We start from the raw sequence: 18,664 nt of genomic DNA, 5'->3' as shown, positions 1-18,664 counted from the left end.
GATGATGATGATGATGATGATGATGATGATGATGATGATGATGATGATGTTGTGTGTGTGTTGTTTGCACAAGGTCCAGTGCATAGGTTAAGGGATTAGCCTTTTGCTATGAGGGTCATTGCAATAGGAGTGAAGGATGCTTAAAAATGGGTACAGGTGCAGGTAGGTTTGTAGATTTGGTGTCAGGAAAGCTGAAGGAGTTCAAGATAGTTGCTGTTTTCTCTCTGAAGTCGCAGAGTGCAGGAGGAGGTAAGGGCTTTGCAGGTTTGAGGAATGAAGACTAAGGTAGCAGCAGTGGAGAGCTGGCGGATGAGCCAGCTAGCAAAGCAGAACCCCCTGCAGAAAACCTTGATCCAGCTTGTGTCATGGGGAAAGGGTTTTCTTCCAAATACAGGATGCTTCATTTGGGTACATAGAGGGAAAAGAGCCATGAAGTAATTCTTCTCTTGTCTTTTAACACAAACTGCAGGATCTAAGATTAATTTTGTCCAGATTACTGGTAACTCCTCCCTACTACTGACACCGAAGTTGGCTACCATTTCCTCTGACAATCTGACACATTAGTTTCTCCCTGCCTAAGAAAACTTCGTTTACATGCATTTAGCACCTGATCTTTCCTTAGAGGATTTTGTCTCGTTTTCCCTGCTTTTGTACAGAGTGCTCCATCTGTGCTTAGTTTCATTTATATGAAATGAAATTCCTTTAAGTCCTCTTCTTTTTTATGAGATTCCTCAGGCTACTGCTCTCATTCTACCTCCCATCTTTTATATACAAGGAATCTGAAAGGAAGTACAATGTAGGACTTTTAAAATACGTTAGATCAGTAGAGCAATGTCAGGAGCTGATCCAAATATGACCTAATACATAAAACAAAGCCAGTTATTATAGAGGTTCTGCTACCTAGCAGTTAATTGAGATGACAATTTCTCACTATTGCTTTCTGTGATATGCTGGCTGAATTTAGGAAATTTATAAAGTGAGGTGAGATTATTTAAAATATTCAAGCAAGGAGTTCTGGCCACCATTTCTGGGAGAGGGAGAAAGGAATAAGTGGAGAAAGTGAGGAGGGAGATGGAGGCCCTGCATATGAGTCTTGGCCCTGTCACTCTCAATCATGTGACTAAGCTTCTGAGTTGGGTTTCTTATCTATGCAGAGAACAAGGATAGCTGGCAAAACATGACAATTAAATGAGATTACATAATTATAATATGTAGTAACATATATAAAGTAACTTGCACATTATAAAGTGATACAAAGATTAGTTGTTGCCATTTACAATCCTTGAATAGTTTTCTCTTTTGTACATAGTAGTATTTATCAAGCCATTTTTTACATAGCTATTTAGTTGCAATATAAAACTACGTTTTCAAACTTGTTGCTAGATTTAAAATGGAACTGGGTAGTGAGACAGAATGGGAATAGGTTTTAGTGTATGCTTTACATATAATAATCCTTTTGTACCCGCTTAAACAAGCTACTACTTTGATTTTGCAGATGAGGCTATGAAATCTTAAACCTGCCTGAGGCTATACATTTATAACAGATAGGGCCTGAATTTGATTAACACATTCATGCTCTTTCCCACAACCACAACCTGTAAATTTCTGTATTTTCCCTTTTTCAAGTGATGGAAGAAAAAACTTAAATAACCACATGACTGAGAAATTGTCATTTCAATGAAATACGTATTAAAACATATGGTCAATATGGAAATAGTAAAAATAATAAGGTATGTATCAGAAATATAATCCACTTGTGATTTTTGAAAGATTCTGATCCAGTTAGGACTAGTGAATATAAACTTAAATAGCTATCTAGCCAAAGGAGAGAAATATTTTTGATTTGAACAGTATTACATAGAAAGCTCACAGTATACCTAAAACTAATATAACATTGTTATAGTCAAATAAAAAAAAAGAAAGCCCACTGATACTTTTTATTTTTGACCACCATCTATAGCTGGGCTTACAAATGGTGACTTTTCCAAATTCCATGAGACACGGGTTGGATAAGTCTGAATATAGTATGGAGCAATACTTCAGGGTATTTGAAAGCAGGGAAGTTCAGTATAATAATTACTCAATCCAATTCTGAAAAACCTGCTTTCCTTTTGAATATTCTGAAGCTGAGTTTTGCAGACTGGATTATTCTGACTCTAAGAGAAAAGGAAACACAGTACCACAGAAGAGCTCTTCCCAATTTTGTATCGCATAGCATCAAAAGTGTATGGTCAAGCAAGTGCATAACCTATGGCTATTACAGTACCTAGGGAAATATTACAAGTAAACTCTCAAAGTCTCCTGTCATTTACAATGCTAACACTTACAAATGGCATACTCAAATATTGTATAGAATACTAATCTGTGGCACAGTCCAACCATGTTATGTATTTGGAAAAGGAAACCTTAGATTTTTATCTTTTTTTCTTTTTTAAAGACTTTGCTAGTTTAGTTCAAAAAAATAACAACTTTTAGGAAGTCAGGAAAATTGCTCTCAGATGGATTGACTTGTAAGAGGGAGATAATCTGACATTTAAACAGACATACTTTGCTTTATCAGAACAAATTTTCCCAGAGAACCTTTGAGTCTTTCATAGTCTAGATACCTAAGTCAACAGTTACTGAAATGATAATTGTCTTCTTATCTTTATCTACACTTAATGGCCTCAGCCGTCACTCCTCTTGCTGTCCTTCTCTCCCTATTTCACCTCTATGGCTGATTGCCAGTTCCGAATCTTTTATTTTCCTGCTCCCATTTTTATTAGGTCTCTTTTTTATCCAAAACATACTGACTTGAAATGGAAACTTTTTTGTAGCTTTCTCAGACTTTCAGTTTCAACTCATGTTCACTCAGCTTGCTATGTAACCTATATTACTTACACTGTGTTTTCCCTCCCTGACTAAAAGGAACCGAGTCACTGCCTTTGCGGTTACTGAGTGGTGAGGTTATTTTGGGCCATGAGGGCTGGGGGCAAAGGTAGGCTTGGGGAGGGAGGTGAAATAAATTTCACAGCTGAAACTAATCTTTGGTTTTCAAGCCTCATATGCATTGCAATCTAATTCTTGTTAGTACAATTAATGTGTGTACCCAATATATCATCTGGTTGTTAATTATCAGAAACTCAGAAAAACACACATCAATGATTTAGAAGGGATAGCGTTTCTTTTTATTCTTGGTTCCATATTTAAAAAATAACATCGTCTGCATTTTGAATTAAGTGGAAAGGTTGAGAAAGGTCACTTTTTTCTGCTTTATAATCGCAAAAACAAACCAATTTTTAGTCTGCAAGTTTTATATACAATAATAGCCCTGATATCACCATGACATAACTGAAAACAATTCTGCCAGATCACAGATAGAGAGGAAAGGAAAAACGATGACTATCAGAAAGCAGCAATATTAGAAATAACAGGTAACTTTGGGAAGTTATCAGCTACGAGTTTTAAAACCACAGAACTTTGGATATAAGGAAGGAGTGTATGCATGGCTAACAGACAAAGTGAAGAAAAGCCGCTACCAATGCAGAGCAGCAAGTCGACCCCTTCACTGAGTGAACTAAAAGGTCTAACAGCCATATATTTTAATGAAGTTACTCAAGATTCCCCCTTTCTTAAAGCAGTCCAGGAATTAGATGGGGGAAGATGGGCTAACATCATCTTTATCAAATATCTGCAAAGGTTACAAAGATAGCCAGGAAAGCCTCTGCATGGTGAATGGAAGAGATACCACAGAAACGAGTATTTGATTCTAATATTTAGATCTTGAATTAGGTTAGATCTTGACCTGCTTCTAGCCAGTTGATCTCTGTGCAATACGTTTTTGATTCTTCTATAACGTTCTTTGTGCATTCCTCTAGATTTCACGTGTACTTGATTTCTTTAAAGATCACTGCTTTTCCTCTGGAATAAGCCAATGTGGATAAGGGAGACAAAAAGGGAATTAATAAACGTTACGATAGCGTGGTTTTAAGGTTTTGATACATAACTTGAAGAAACTGTCACAGAGCACACACTCTCAAGTTAGGGTTAAAGTGAAACTTTCCATTTGGATAATGCAGAGGATGACATTCTTCCAGGGAAAAATGAGAACACTAAGCTTCCCTCTACTAGGCATCTTCCTTCAGGCACTGAGACTGCAGCCATCCAATAAATGGGGATGGGCAGAAAGAAGAGACTTCAAAAGTCACAGATACACTTTGATAGCTAATTTTTGGCAAGTCTGGCAATGAGAGCCTTCCATTCTCCTCTTTTCTTTGTGATGTATGTAGGAGTGAGTAGCTGCAATAGTGATTCTGGCTGTTGCCTAAAGAAGTTCTGACACAAGGCCTCAGTGTTACAAATCACATACATCCCACAGTCATAGCTGTTTTGTTGAGCAGGGGCTTTCTCTTCCACAAAGGCCAGTTTGTCTCCTTTTCTGCCTAAGAAAGCTTCCAGTTTCTCCGCTACCTGCTTTGCATGGACTGAGTTGCTTCTGCTATGGGAATCATAGTGAAAAAAGCTATTTTTATCTTGGACATAAACCAACAAACTCCAATGGGTTCCCCCAGCTGCCTCGTTGGAATTATCATTGATGGCTAAAAATACAACTCTCTTGTTGGGGAGGTCCAGGGGTTCAAGGAACATGGCAATCTCTGCTCGGTTGCTCGTGCACTTGATGAACTGGGTAACTTCGGGGCTGATGAAGCAGACATGGTCAGAACAGTCATGAAACTGACTGTTGGCAAAGTACTCAAAGGCAAATCCAATGATATGGTCATTGAGCCAGCTTGGAGGATCCAACAGTGAGACATCTGATTGCCGCAGTAGACTGTCCATATAACTCAAGATTACGGGGTCCATCTTGTACTGACCAGGGTTGATCAGAAATTCCAGAAGCTGGAGGAGAGGCAGAAGATAATATTTACTGTTGAATATGATACCGGGGTATAAAATGAGGGTCATAAATAGGAGCTACTCTTAGAGGGTTTTGGTAAAGATTAAATATAATTGTAAAATGTTCAGCAACAATACCTGGCCTAAGAGTAAACATTCAAGACACCCTCACTTACATGCTATATGTTAACAGAATGAAAACTTAGGAAATTTTTCATGCTGAAACAATAAGCATGAATTTGTAATTTCCTCTTTAGATGCAGAGTTTCGTTAAAATTATAAGAAACATTTATGAAACTTCCTAGCATTAACCATATACTTATTTGGCCCTTTATGCATGATAATAATGGCAAGTTATTTTTACATTAAAGTGAATTTTCAAAGAGTCTAAAGAAAAATGCTGCTCACTAGCAAAGGAAATAGTTTCCATTTCAACATTAATTTTCAAGAGATAAGATAAAAATATTGCTTCCTCATTCCATAATGGAAAGTGATAGTGATTAGAGTTGTAGTTAAAAGGAACTACAATTTGAAGAACAGAAAATTGTGAGTAACACAATGAAAAACATTCCTGGTTCTGCCTGAGTTGTGAGCATGAGTGATATAATATGTCCTAGTCCATTTCCCATCTTTAACCTCAAGTGGTAAGATAAAGACTATGTAATGTTTATAAGTTAGGTGGCACCTGGGTGGCTCAGGTGGTTAAGCATCTGCCTTCGGCTCAGGTCATGATTTCCAGGTCCTGGGATAGAGCCCCACGTCGGGCTCCCAGCTCAACAGGGAGTCTGCTTCACCCTCTCCTCCTCCCCCTTGCTTGTGCTCTCTCTCTCTCAAATAAATAAATAAACCTTTAAAAAATATATATGTTAGAATTTTTTTTGTAAATTGAAAGGTAGTTAGGCACAGGAATCAAGAGACCTGGATCTAGCCCCAGTCCTATCACAAAATTTAAATGATTTTGTCCTTGCTTTTGTCTGTAAAAAGCGTGTACATTTGCTTTACATGCCTTAGTGAATTGTAGAAAAGGCCAAATAGTTTTACTTGAAGGTATGAAAAGAATATAAAATGTTGTACTAATAGTATTTATATTATTAATTGATATTAGTAAGGTGATCAGAAAATCTAGATAGCACTCCATACCAATGGAAGCAAATGAGGTTTGGAAACAAACATCTATTCCTATTATCTTGTCCAAACAAAAGCATGACTAATTTAGAGTAGAGCAAGACAAATTATATGGTAAGATTAATACACTTATGATCACCCAAGGTAAGGTGCTAACAAAGACAAGAAGTCTGATCAGTGTGGAAGGTAACATAATATTTGAGCAAAAGAGAGTTAAGTGCTATTCATGACCTGGCAGCATTACAACATCACTACAAATCACAAAGCAATAAACAGTCACATGCAGATACAGTACAAAACAAAGCATACTGTAAGAAAATGTAACCATTTCTGTGAAAGACTGGGCTAGAATAACCAATTTAATCAATTCTCGCCATTAGACCAGGTTTCTACCACTTGATTACACTACTAAAATAATAAAATTTTGTGGCATAACCATTTTCCTGTGATTAAAACCCTGTGAAAACTATACAGAAAAATAAATATACCCCTCAAGAGAAAAAGCCTAAAGTAAATGAGGTAACTAAGAAGCACCAAAAATGGTTTTATGTGCATACAGTATATCATAATCTGAAATATTTCAGAAACAATATAAGGCTGTTTATGAGAAAATATATATATACATATTAATATACAAAATTAGATGGCATGAATTAAGATTTTCTTAAGAGAGAATAACTTCAGCAGAGACATAAACTAGAGCCAGGAACAAAGTTAACGAGGCATAGAGCACATTTGCTATGGGTGGGCCACAAATCTGGCTGTAAGCTTTTTGGCAGCTAACCAGAGAGCGTTAAGTTAGACATTCACAATGTCCATAAGGTAAAAACAAAGCAATTGCTCAGAAGAGGTAAAAGCATTCTTTGTATTAAGCTTAGACAGTTTTCTTTCAAGAAATTTTCATAAAAGACAGTGTCTCATAATGAATAATGTCCTACAATATTTTTATAAGAGATGAAGTAGTTTCAGAGGATTGTTTCTTATAATGATCCTTCATATCCAGCCTGATGGCAAATGAATAAACAGCAATCTAGTAAAGGCAAGTCTATGGAGGCTAGGTACTTAGCTTGCGGCTGATCTGACTTAAGAATAAACGAATATGAAAAGGGAACGACTGCTTGTGCATCAAGCAAGTCTCCCTCAATCTCTCCCCCATGCTTTCAATGAATACTATATAGTGGTAAGTGCCACATTGTACTGCCTGGCAAATACTTGGAGACCTACTTACTCTCTATGCTGTCAGCTGAAATCAGACCCACATCTTAACAGCCAAACCAACTAGGGATAGAAGTCTACAAGGAGAAGAGTGCCTGAAGAGACAGGCATCTCATCTTGGAGGGAGTGACCAAAGTGGCCAAGATTTCCTTTAGAAAAGTTGTAGTGTTTTGTTTGACTTTGAAAATACCCAAAATACAGACAATAGGTCAATCAAGGATCTGGCTCTACTCCACTGGGTGGAATGATTACACGACTGCAATAGTTTAACCCCAACAATCCTAAAGCAAATGGAACCAAACTAGCCTTTGGCCAAACCATCATTAGCCAAGAAAAATTCTAAACTTCACATCTGAAGACTTGAATTTTGGACTCAGTTCTGTTACTCATTGGCCATATGATCATAAATAAACTACTTAATTTCTTTAAGCCTCAGTATCCTCTTCTGTAAAGTGACAATATTAATACATGACCTTTAACAGAGTATTTGTCAATATAAAATGAAGAAACATTGACTAAGATTTTTCAAAATATAACATAAAGTAGTATTTCCAGACATCCATTGTGTCATGAAGAAATTTATATCCCAATAACTGGTAACTGCAATGTATTTCATTTAACAAATGTTTATTGAGGGTGCTTGGGTGGCTCAGTTGTTAAGTGTCTGCCTTCGGCTCAGGTCATGGTCCTGGGGTCCTGGGATCAAGCCCCACATCGGGCTCCCTGCTCAGCGGGGAGCCTGCTTCTCCCTCTCCCACTCCCCCTACTTGTGCTCGCTCGCTCTCGCTGTGTCTCTCTCTGTCAAATAAATAAATAAAATCCTTAAAAAAAACCCACAAAAAACAAAAACAAAAACAAATGTTTATTGAGTGTTTCCTCTGTGCTAGGAGTTGGAAATACAGAATGGGAATGAAATAGTCAATAGTTCCTACTCTCACTGAGCTTAAGCCTATTATGTTACAATGAAGACACTGTAAATATACAATTCTTTTAGTCAATAAACACCTACCAAGAACCTAGTATTTTTTTTAAAAGATTTTATTGAGAGAGAGAGAGAGAGACACACACAGGGACAGAGATCATGAGCAGGCAGGGAGGGGCAGAGGGAGCAGACCCCCGCTGAGCCAGGAGCCTGATGTGGGACTTGATCCCAGGACCCTGGGATCATGACCTGAGCCGAAGGTAGACGCTTAACCGACTGAGCCACCCAGGCACCCCTGAGTACCTAATATTAGCTATTGTGGGAGATACCAAGATGTACAAGGTGGCTTATAGTCAATGAGATAAGAAACCCACAAGGGGCAGAAATAAAATGTATGGGAATTCAGAATAGGGAACAATCACTCCTGGCTAAGAGGGTGAAAGGGAAAGAGAGCTGAGATCAGGAACGACTTCAAGGAGAAAGTGACATAAGGGTGGGCTGTTGAAAGGCAGGTAGAGTTGGATGCATGGAGAAGGGCATTAAGAAGGTGAGAGAGGCAAGGGAAGTGCCTTTAGAAGGGTGGTCCAGTCTGGCTGGAATGAAGTTTAAGAGTAAAGGTACAGGTGAGGGTAGAGGAAGATTATTAGAAGCTAAATGGTAACAGACTGAAGTCCAGGTGAAAGAGTTTGGAATTTATATTGGAGGAAATGGGAAGCCGTTATGGCAAGGCTGGTGCTTTAGGAAGTTTACTAATTCAGCCATGGTATATAGGATTAACTGGTAGGGAGAGAATTTGGAGGAAGAGATCAAGTAGATTTTTATTGAAAGTAAAGTTATAGGGGTGCCTGGGTGGTTCAATCGTTAAGTGTCTGCTGTCGGCTCAGGTCCTGGTCCCGGGGTCCTGGGATGGAGTCCCACATCAGGCTCCCTGCTCAGCGGGAAGCCTGCTTCTCCCTCTTCCACTCCCCCTGCTTGTGTTACCTCTCTCGCTGTGTCCCTTTCTGTCAAATAGATAAATAAAATCTTAAAAAAAAAAAAAAGTGAAGGTATAGGAGGAAATGACCTAAATCAGGGGAAATGGTAGTAGAAATGGGGAGGCAAGGAGGAAAAGGTACTGTAGACAAAGACTCAGGAAGTGATCAGAGTAGTGGATAAGAGAGAATTAGGAAACGGTCTGTAGGTTTTAGTTGGGGTGACTGAAAGGATGATGATCCCATTATTAATGGGGTAGGGGAAAAGGAGACAGAAAGGGACCTAGCAAAAGAACCAAGAACCATCTAGAACCATCCTAGGGGATATTTCCTTTCTATATAGTGAGCACTGTGCTTGGTGTATCTGAGGTACAATAAATGTCTGCCAGATGACTGAAACATTTCAAAAAAGGAGTCAGAACATAGAATAGGGAAAATAAGATAAATAAGGCCTCTTAAGATGTTTGTATTGTCTTTCACATCCCCATTTTTGCTTTGGTTTTGTGTTTTTTCTGTTTTCCTCTGTTAATAGTAAATAAGACCTATGTACTTGGTCTTGGTGGATGGTAAGGAATACTGGGGAGTGAACTGGGGAGACAATAACCTCCTAATTCTATTTGTAAAGTCCTACAAATTATATAGTTCTATATTTTGGGGTTAGGAGAGTTTGGGTCCAGGCTCTGACTTTGCCACTTGCCTATCTATGTGACTCTGGTCAAGTTATTTATTCTCTTTCTGGGCCTCATTTTCCTCATCTGTAAAATGAGGTAATAAAAACACCTGTCTCACAGGGTTGTTACACAAAATAAAAACATGAGTAAAAACACTCAGCATGGGGACACCTGGGTGGCTCATTCAGTTAAGCATCTGCCTTTGGCTCAGGTCATGATTCCATGGTCCTGGGATCAGGCCCCAAATTGGGCTCCCTGCTGAGCAGGGAGCCTGCTTCTCCCTCTGCCTGCCGCTCCCCCTGCTTGTGCTCTCTCTGACAAATAAAATAACAAAACAAAACAAAACCCACAACACTCAGCATGTCATCTGACATACAGCAGGCTCTCAAAAAGAGTTTGCTTCCTTGCTCCCTATTATTTGGGGTGGTAATAATGGGACTTAGAATTTTTTTTTTTAAAGAATTTATTTATTTATTTGACAGCGAGAGAGGGAACACAAGCAAGGGGAGTGTGAGAGGGAGAAGCAGGCTTCCCGCTGAGCAGGGAGCCTGATGCAGGGCTTGATGTGGGACTCGATCCCAGAACCCTGTGATCATGACCTGAGCCAAAGGCCGACGTTTAATGGCTGAGCCACCCAGGCGCCCCTCCTTTTTTTTTTTAAAAGATTTTATTTTATTTTTAAAGATTTATTTATTTGAAAGAGAGATAATGAGAGAGATAGAGAGCACATGAGAGTGAGGAGGGTCAGAGGGAGAAGCAGACTCCCTGCTGAAAAGGGAGCCCGATGCGGGACTCGATCCCGGGACTCCAGGATCATGACCTGAGCCGAAGGCAGTTGCTTAACCAAGTGAGCCACCCAGGTGCCCTAAAGATTTTATTTATTTGAGAGAGAGAGAGAAAGAGAGAGAAAGCAGGGGGAGTGGCAGGCAGAGGGAGGGGGAGAAGCAGACTCCCTGTGGAGCAGGGAACTTGACACGGGGCTGGAGCCCAGGACCCTGGGATCATGACCTGAGCTGAAGGCAGACGCTTAACCGACTGAGATACCCAGGCACCCCAGAAATTTCTTGAAAATAAAGCATGTTTTTCTTTTTTATAAAGCCACAAAGTCATAAAGGATAGACCTAGCTAGGGCATGACTCTGCTCTGTGCTTTACCTTTGGCATAAGAAGAGTGAATGCTAACTCCAGAGAAAATTGTTCTCTCCACTGAGTGAAGCAATGATGTTAATGTGTTGTCAGTATACACAAGACTTGCAATTACAGTTTATCTTCCAACTTCTGTAGCTAAATGAAGCTAATATTAAAACCACAGCATAGAATATTGCCTAAACAAAGGCTTAATTTTTTAAAAAAGGGACTACTTTTTCATATTAATCTTAAAATCCTTAAACCCAAGCATATTATTTGAATATTTGTTATAAAAAATAAGGTAATTACATAAAAGGTAATAAAAACTACCTTAAAGGGAAAATTTATAATTTAATAGGAGCCAACCTGATTACCTGCTGATATAAGTAAGGGAAGAAGCTGCTGGTTCAGTAGAAAAAAACACTAGGTTGGGAGTCAGTTTCAATGAACTATGTTCTAAAGGAGTGCTGTCTAATAGTACTTTTGGTGATTTTGGAAATGTTCCTTATTGGCAATGTCCAAAACAGTAGTCACTTGCCACCTGTGGCTATCAAGCACTTGAAATGTGGCTAGTGTGAACTGAATATTTAATTTTAATTAACTTAAATTTAAATATCTACATGTGGCTATTGGCTATTATTTTGGACAGTACAGTTCCACAGATTTCATAGGTATTTCTTGAAAGAAAAAAATATGATTAAATAAGTTAGGGAAATGCTGCATCCTAAAACTCCTTATTGGAGATTCATAAGGCACACAAGCATATTAGAGGCTAGAAGAAGTTCTGCAATAAAGAAAGGTAACTTTTCTTGGTCTTATTTTTTTCCCAAACTCATTTCACCATGAGACACTTTTTTTTTTTTTTAACAGAATTCTATTGACACCTTCTTGTCTGTGCAGTGAAGTTTGGAATATGCTTGCTGAGTTATTTAATAAATGGCATTGAGACAAACTGTTAAACATTTGATAAAAAAAGAAGTTAGATCTCTTAACTCATACCTTATATCAAATTATATTTTAGGTGGAGTAAAATTTAAATGTTAAGAAAGGAAACAAAAATATTCGAAGAAAATGGAGCTAATATACTTATGTGACTGGCCAATAAACACATGTAAAGAAACTCAACACCTCACTAGTAATCAAAACAAATCAAGTTGAAGCAAGATTTCATTTTTTACCTATCAAATAAGCAAAGATGACAAAAACCGATAATAACTAGCATTGCTGAGAGACCATGGAAAAACAGGCATTCTCATTGTTTATAGGAATATAAACAAACGCAAGCTTTTTGAAGGGTATTCTGCCATTATATTTTAATTCTTAAGAAATGTCTGCACGTAGGTATTAAACTTTCAGAAATTTATTTTAAGGGAAACATTAAGGATGTGTGCAAAAATTTAACAAGAATGTTCATCACAGCTATGTTCATAAAAGAAAAACTGAAAGAATCGGAAAGTTCATAAGAGAACTAGTAAATTTAAATAACAGGCTTTCATACAATGAAATGTTTTCAGCCATTAAAAAATAAAGTTGTAGATACAAATTTATTGACATAGACATTCATGATATGCTATGAAAAGAAAGTTTATATAAAAATTTGTACAAGAAAAATAGACACAAAAATAATCAAGAATGATAGCCAAAGTTTAAATATCATTTTAAAAAGAGAATTATTAGTACTTCTTAACTTTTTTCCTTCTACCTTTTGATACTGTCTGCTTTTTTCACCCTTTTTACAATGAGCACATACCCAGTAAATACAGCTATTTCCATTAAGGAAAAAAAAGATATACCACCTCCCACTTTTACACTGACCTAAAATATGTCTGTTTCTTCAATTCACTGGTCTCACTTCTGTGCTCTGGAAAAAAACAGAGACAGTCTAATCTCTCTTCTATAACCCTTCAAACACAAAGATGTAAAATTAATCTTTTTACTAAAATTAGATTATGTCCAACTTCTAATGTATGATTCCATTTGTGATTTCACAAAAAGAATAAAATCCAAGACCAAATGTGCTTTTCATGGCAGCATAAGCAGAAATATTTTCAGGAAGGAAGTTCAAACTTTTTTTTTTTTGGTTTCAATTTCCCCCTATTAAACATTTCCTTTTAATGCTAGCTTAAATCATCCAAAGATTTGTATAAAGTGGAATATAAAAATTATCATCAAGATTTATACATCCCTCTTGAGGGCAGAGATTATTAGATTTTACTCATCCCTGTTTTCTTTAGTGCTTGACAAACTGGAGAAATTTTAATAAATGTTTTTCCTGAACAAAATACAGAAGTAAAATACATTTTGAAAAACTCTTAAAAACACAAAATTGTTATAAACATAGGAAGATCTCTCAACTTCATAGATTATTTATAAATTTGAACAATAGTCCTCTGACATCAATATTTTACAAGTAGCGGAATTCAGCTCTCAAAGTAGAAAAAGTACTTGGTATGATGATGATGCCTGTTACTACCATAAATTCCATTTGGTCCTGCGTTGGGCCAGGGAGATAAAACAGGTGGCTTTTTAGGATTTCTTCTAGAGTCAAGGTTCTCTATTTACTGCTCTGTTATTAGGTATGACTATCAAGGGCTAAGGTGTCATTGACCATGAAAAGAATTTTATTCTTGGGGCGCCTGGGTGGCTCAGTCGTTAAGCGTCTACCTTCGGCTCAGGTCATGATCCCGGGGTCCTGGGATCGAGCCCCGCATCGGGCTCCCTGCTCTGAGGGAAGCCTGCTTCTCCCTCTCCCAGTCCCCCTACTTGTGTTCACTCTTTCGCTCTCTCTCTGTCAAATGAATAAGTAAAATTTTATTCTTAGTCTATCATTTCTAACTCAAAGTTTCCATTTATAATTGTACCACACTTTTTTTTTCCTTCATATATACCTGATGTAAACACCAGCCTTTTCTTAAACTGTGCTTTGCTGAGAATTTTCTGAGAAATGACTTTATACAATTGCAAAATTTAAAATACCTGGGGTTGTTAAGACAGTGTGTGGGGAGGCCAATAGGTTCAATGACAGGTCTGAGTAAGATAATATTTTAAAAGGAGGGGGCAGATTTTTATCATATGCATTATCAAATTAAAGCTAATAAGGTGTGATCAAGCTAAAGTTATAATCTGCCTGATTTCATAAATAACCACTGTATTCAGCACACAGTAGCTGTATGCAAACATAGTTTGAAAGAGTATGAAAAATCCATCATCTTTTAATCTTATTTGTCCTGTAGATTTCAAAGCCTGGTATATAATTTTTTCATAAATAGTTAGGAGGTAAACTGTTACTACAAACTCCTAACTACTGGGTTTCAAAAACATGGTTGACACATAGTAGGGGTTCAATAAATATTTAATGAATGAATGAATGAATTTATGTTTTACTGTATTGTGCTCATAGGAAAACGAGATCTGAAGTGGCCCAATTACACATAAGGAATTTTCTGTTGTAGCAATTTGTCTTTAAATGTTAATTAACACAAATATTTGTGAGTTATCTGACCAAGCTTGAATTATATATTATTAAGCAGGGCTAAACATTTCTAGTAACTATTTATTTTAGCTGCTAATATAAACTGCCAAGTTGCTACAACAAATAGTAGTGAGAATATTAGAGCCAACTAAGGCCCCAAATCCCCAAGCTATTGTTTTGAAGGAATTGAACCTACCACAGTACTCGGACAGAGTATTTATTCATTGGCCACAGGGAAGGAAGGCCACAAGGTTTTTTTTTTTTTTTTTTAAGATTTTGTTTATTTGAGAGAGACAGAGATAGTGACAGAGATAGTGAGAGAGAGCACAAGCGGGGAGGAGAGGGAGAAGCAGGCTCCCCGCTGAGTAGGGAGCCCAATGTGGGGCTTGATCCCAGGACCCTGGGATCATGACCTGAGCCGAAGGCAGATGCTTAACCGACTGAGCCAGCCAGGCGCCCCAGAAGGCCTCAAGTTTTTAAACCTATAATTTAGATGCTCAAAAATAATAATTGTAATTGGGACAATTTCTTTTTTTTCAGTTTCAGGACTGTGTTCTAGTGCTTTTCTAACAGATGAAGGTGTGGAAGGGATAGCCATTTAATTGGAAGCCAGAGAAAGGAAATTTCAGAGATCTTTTTTAAGTAATATTCTTAAAAAGCTTCATAAGTTTCAAGTATTCTTGCTGCAGACAGACCTGTTTCCCCATTCCCCTAAAAAGTAGATAGATGAACCCCAACCTCTATATAAACTTGATTCTTAGTCTGTATTGAACCATAGCACTACCCAAATGGTCTCCAATAGTTAGATGGACAAAATCAATATAGGCTAGTCATGCTGAAGAAGGTAGTCTCTCAGAAAGTTAACTTGACATTACTTATTTGGATTAGTAATACTTGGACCCCATAATTAACGTTTTGAATATGTTTAAAGCATACAAGTTGGGCACTGGCTGGAATTTGGGCAGTAAGTTTTGCATAGTTTGGTATTGATCAGTTTCTAAACGGATGGGTTATCTGGGCTTGGAGGATTTCTTTTTTGTTTGCTAATGCATTTTACTCATCCAAGAGGTTTAAGGAATTGACAAAGAGACAGCAATCTTGACCTTAAAAAGTCAGAAATATAGGACTTACAGGTAGATGGAATTTAACCAAGAAAGGCTTTAGCAACACCTGAGAACCTCTATCTATGGTAAAGCCATTGCCCATGTAAAATGTTAATTGACCTCCACACTAGTGTGTACATCTCTATTGAAAGGTATGTGATTTAGACCAATTTATGTTTCTTTAGTCAGTCACACTGGGGAAACAGTAACTTAGCAGACCCTTTAGAGATCACTTTATAGCAAAATTTAGTTAAAAAAATTTTAATTATTTACTGGTCCAGAGTCTTCATTCCTATCTTCTCTTTTGACAATCCAATCTACACACTACTAGTAGATTAACTTTTCAAACGAACTCTAATTACATTATTCTACTCCAAAAATTTTAACATCTTCATTATCTACCAAATTAAGTATAAATTATACCCTGGCATTCAGTGATTTCCACAAAAAGAGCCCCAACATACCTTTCCCAATTTATTTCCTAGTACTGCTCCTGCATATATAGCCACAAGCTCAATACTCCTGTAGGCCCAAATTATTAGGCAACAATGGATTAGTACTGGTTGCTGCCCTTAGGTACAAAAGGAGAAGAAATAGCCAGTTCCCTACTCCCACAGAGAGGCTGGGAAGTGAACACTAGGCAGTACCTTCTGAAACACAGATCTGATCTGTCATGCTCTTGCTTAAAACCATTATAGTCAGCTTTTTATAAATCTACAGTCCATGGGCCAGGATGTAGTTAGAATTAAAGGCTCCATGAACTTGGACTGGGAAAAAATTGCATCTTGATTTTTGATATCTAACTGAAATTTAGCATTTTCTTTAATAAGTATAGGCAATGATCCATAGTAGTATTAGCAGTCCCTATATCTTTGTCACCAATAGAAATATATTTTCATATCACACTGAAGTTGTACAGGTATCTCAAAATATAATTTCTACTCATCACTATTTTGAAATTATTAGCTGCCAGGTGTTATTTAATGCATAAAGAAGCACATACATAACTACATCAGACACCTGTTTTTTAATATTTTTAAAACTTTCAATAAAATTGATTTTGTTTCTATGTATTTTATTTTCACATTTAAAAACATTCTGAGATAGGGCCCACAGGACAGGCTGCCAAAGAAGTCCATGGTGTAAAAAAAGGTTATTTTATTTTTATCTTTGTTTTTTTATACCTATTAATTGCTTATAGTAGCTCATCTAAACACTTTAGCATGGAATTCAAGGCTCCTCACAATCTCTCCACACCCACTTTATCATCTTTATCTCTGCCCCACCCCTACTCTCCATATTAAGCCCTAGTCATACTAGACAACAGTAACTCACTCTTTTCTGGAGGCTGATAGACAAGTTTTTGGATCAGCCCTAGTTAATAGACAGTAGCCATGCACTGCCTTTGGCTTTGCCTTATAGAGACCTCTCTGCCTGCCAAGTGAATTGTTCTTTTAAAAGGTTTGTTTTCCCTAATAGTATGAGATCTTAATAGGGCCATATCTTAACTGTCTTTATATCTCTTTCCTAACTTAAATGATTGCTGAATAACAGAAGACAGATTCTAAATTGGCAAGGCACTGTATGCAGTAATCTCTAGGGGAGTAAAGTTAGTCCTTGAATCTCAAATTGACTTAGCTCTTTTTGGGGACAGAAATGAAGATGCCCTTGACTGAGCCCTAAGGTTGGATCCCCAGCTGATAGATGCTGGATGGTAGGGAAAGGAAAGAGCCCTGAGATGGACTTAAGATTGAAGGATGGAACTGTGCTGAAGGAAAGGCAGAAGAAATGACACCTTTCCCATTGCCCAGAGTAGTTATCCCAAACTTCCATCACTCTGCTCCAGCTTCTCATTCCATCCCCAAATCTCTCATCAAGTGACTTCCATCTTAATGTTAAAGAGCCAACGCCATCAACTTCCTGCCCTTCCTTACTTCCGATCCTTTCCTTTCCTCAACCCTCACAGCACCTCAGGATCTTTAAAAAATACTGATGCCTGGGCCCTTAACCCCAGTTTGTTTAATTGGAACAGCATTGGTTTTATTAAAAAACAACAAAAAACAACTTGTCAGGTTATTCTAACGTGCACACAAGGTTGAGTTCCACTAGTGCTCTAGATGCTATAAATTAGCCACCTTCATCCATGAATTGTCCACTCCTGGGTTCCATGGTACACTTTTATGCCTAAGTCTCCTCCCATCTTTAAAGGAAACATTCTTTCGGCCCACATTCTCGCCCCTCATCTCTCTCACCCTTTACAACGATGCTTCTTTAAAGGGTAATCTACACCTATGGCCTCTACCAACTCTATTCCTCTAACTTTTTACTCTTACAGTCAATACTGTCATGTACTTTTGCACCCGTCATTCTCTATGCTTCTATCTCCTATTTCTCGACCAGCTACTGCTCACTAGCCTTTTAACACAAGTTAGGAGTGACTCAAAGGTCACCTTGGAAAGGGTTTCCCCCAGTCCTTCCACACAATCAGGGGCCCCTCTTCTGCTATGCTCACAGGGTCCTGTGCTTTTTTTCTGTCATACTTTTATTACTACTGCGGATTCTCTCAACGTCTCCCACATAACACCGCACTTCAGAAAGCTGAAATTGTTTCATTTGCTTCTGACTTTCTAGAGTCTAAAGCACGAGAAAGCACTCTGTGAAAAGTCTGAGGAATGAATGGAAAATCAGACTAGGAAACGGCGGTCGGGGGCGGGGAAATGCGGCGGGAGAGGGCGTGTGTGTGGGAAGGGGCGGGGGCTAAGAGAGGCGGCGCTGAGAACCCTGCACCAGAACTGGGGAAGGGGCAAGGATATGCTGAGTCTGCGAGGGCTGAAAAGCGGCTCCCTGACGGGACAAACCGCCCGACCAACCGAAGTGGGGAGGCGGCTTCTTACCTGCCTCGGGCCTCACCACCCCAACCAGCCTTCAGGCACCTCTGTATTGGCCGGAAAGCGAGAGCTACAGTCGCAAACCCCGAGTTTTCTACCCCAACCTTGCGACATTCCTCTCCTAGTGGAGTGAGAATCTGAGGCACGGTTCCGAGCTCTGCCGTAAGGTGAGGAAGAAAAGTTTGGGCGGGGCCGCCCGGGGCGGGCGAATGGGGCGTGCCCGCGCAAGCGCCTGAGGTACTCTCTGGCGGCATCACGTGCGGGGGCCGGGCCGGCAGGCTGGCCGGCTCCCGCA

The 18,664-nt window shown here is 38.4% G+C and overlaps 2 protein-coding genes across 4 annotated transcripts in view; one reads left to right on the top strand and one right to left on the bottom strand.

Annotated features, from left to right (window-relative positions):
• MYO9A (myosin IXA) overlaps positions 1–18,664 on the top strand; it is a 346,819-nt gene that overhangs the window by 37,038 nt on the left and 291,117 nt on the right. Inside the window, exon 1 of one of the 2 annotated variants that reach the window (XM_025883650.2) lies at positions 18,424–18,536. The exons of the other annotated variant lie outside the window; for it this stretch is intronic. The gene's annotated coding sequence lies outside the window, so the exon portion shown is untranslated. Of the gene's footprint in view, positions 1–18,423; positions 18,537–18,664 lie in introns of those variants that run through there. 2 annotated transcript variants of the gene reach the window in all.
• On the bottom strand, positions 3,145–18,488 carry SENP8 (SUMO peptidase family member, NEDD8 specific). Of its 2 annotated transcripts, XM_025883658.2 has the most exons (3): positions 18,376–18,461; positions 12,722–12,767; positions 3,145–4,878 (listed from the first exon to the last, which is right to left on the bottom strand). In XM_025883658.2, exon 3 carries the CDS (start codon positions 4,840–4,842, stop codon positions 4,204–4,206), a length of 639 nt encoding a protein of 212 aa, XP_025739443.1. In that variant the 5' UTR covers positions 4,843–4,878; positions 12,722–12,767; positions 18,376–18,461; the 3' UTR covers positions 3,145–4,203. The 2 variants fall into 2 exon arrangements, with proteins under 2 accessions (XP_025739443.1, XP_025739442.1); XM_025883657.2 differs by lacking the exon at positions 12,722–12,767 and having other exon boundaries at positions 18,376–18,488.

Source organism: Callorhinus ursinus, unplaced genomic scaffold (genome assembly GCF_003265705.2).
Source record: "Callorhinus ursinus isolate GAN/ISIS: 27379988/994484 unplaced genomic scaffold, GSC_fseal_2.0 scaffold25, whole genome shotgun sequence".
In the NCBI taxonomy this organism is placed as follows: Eukaryota; Metazoa; Chordata; class Mammalia; order Carnivora; family Otariidae; genus Callorhinus; species Callorhinus ursinus.
This window is presented reverse-complemented; position numbering and strand designations above follow the sequence as displayed.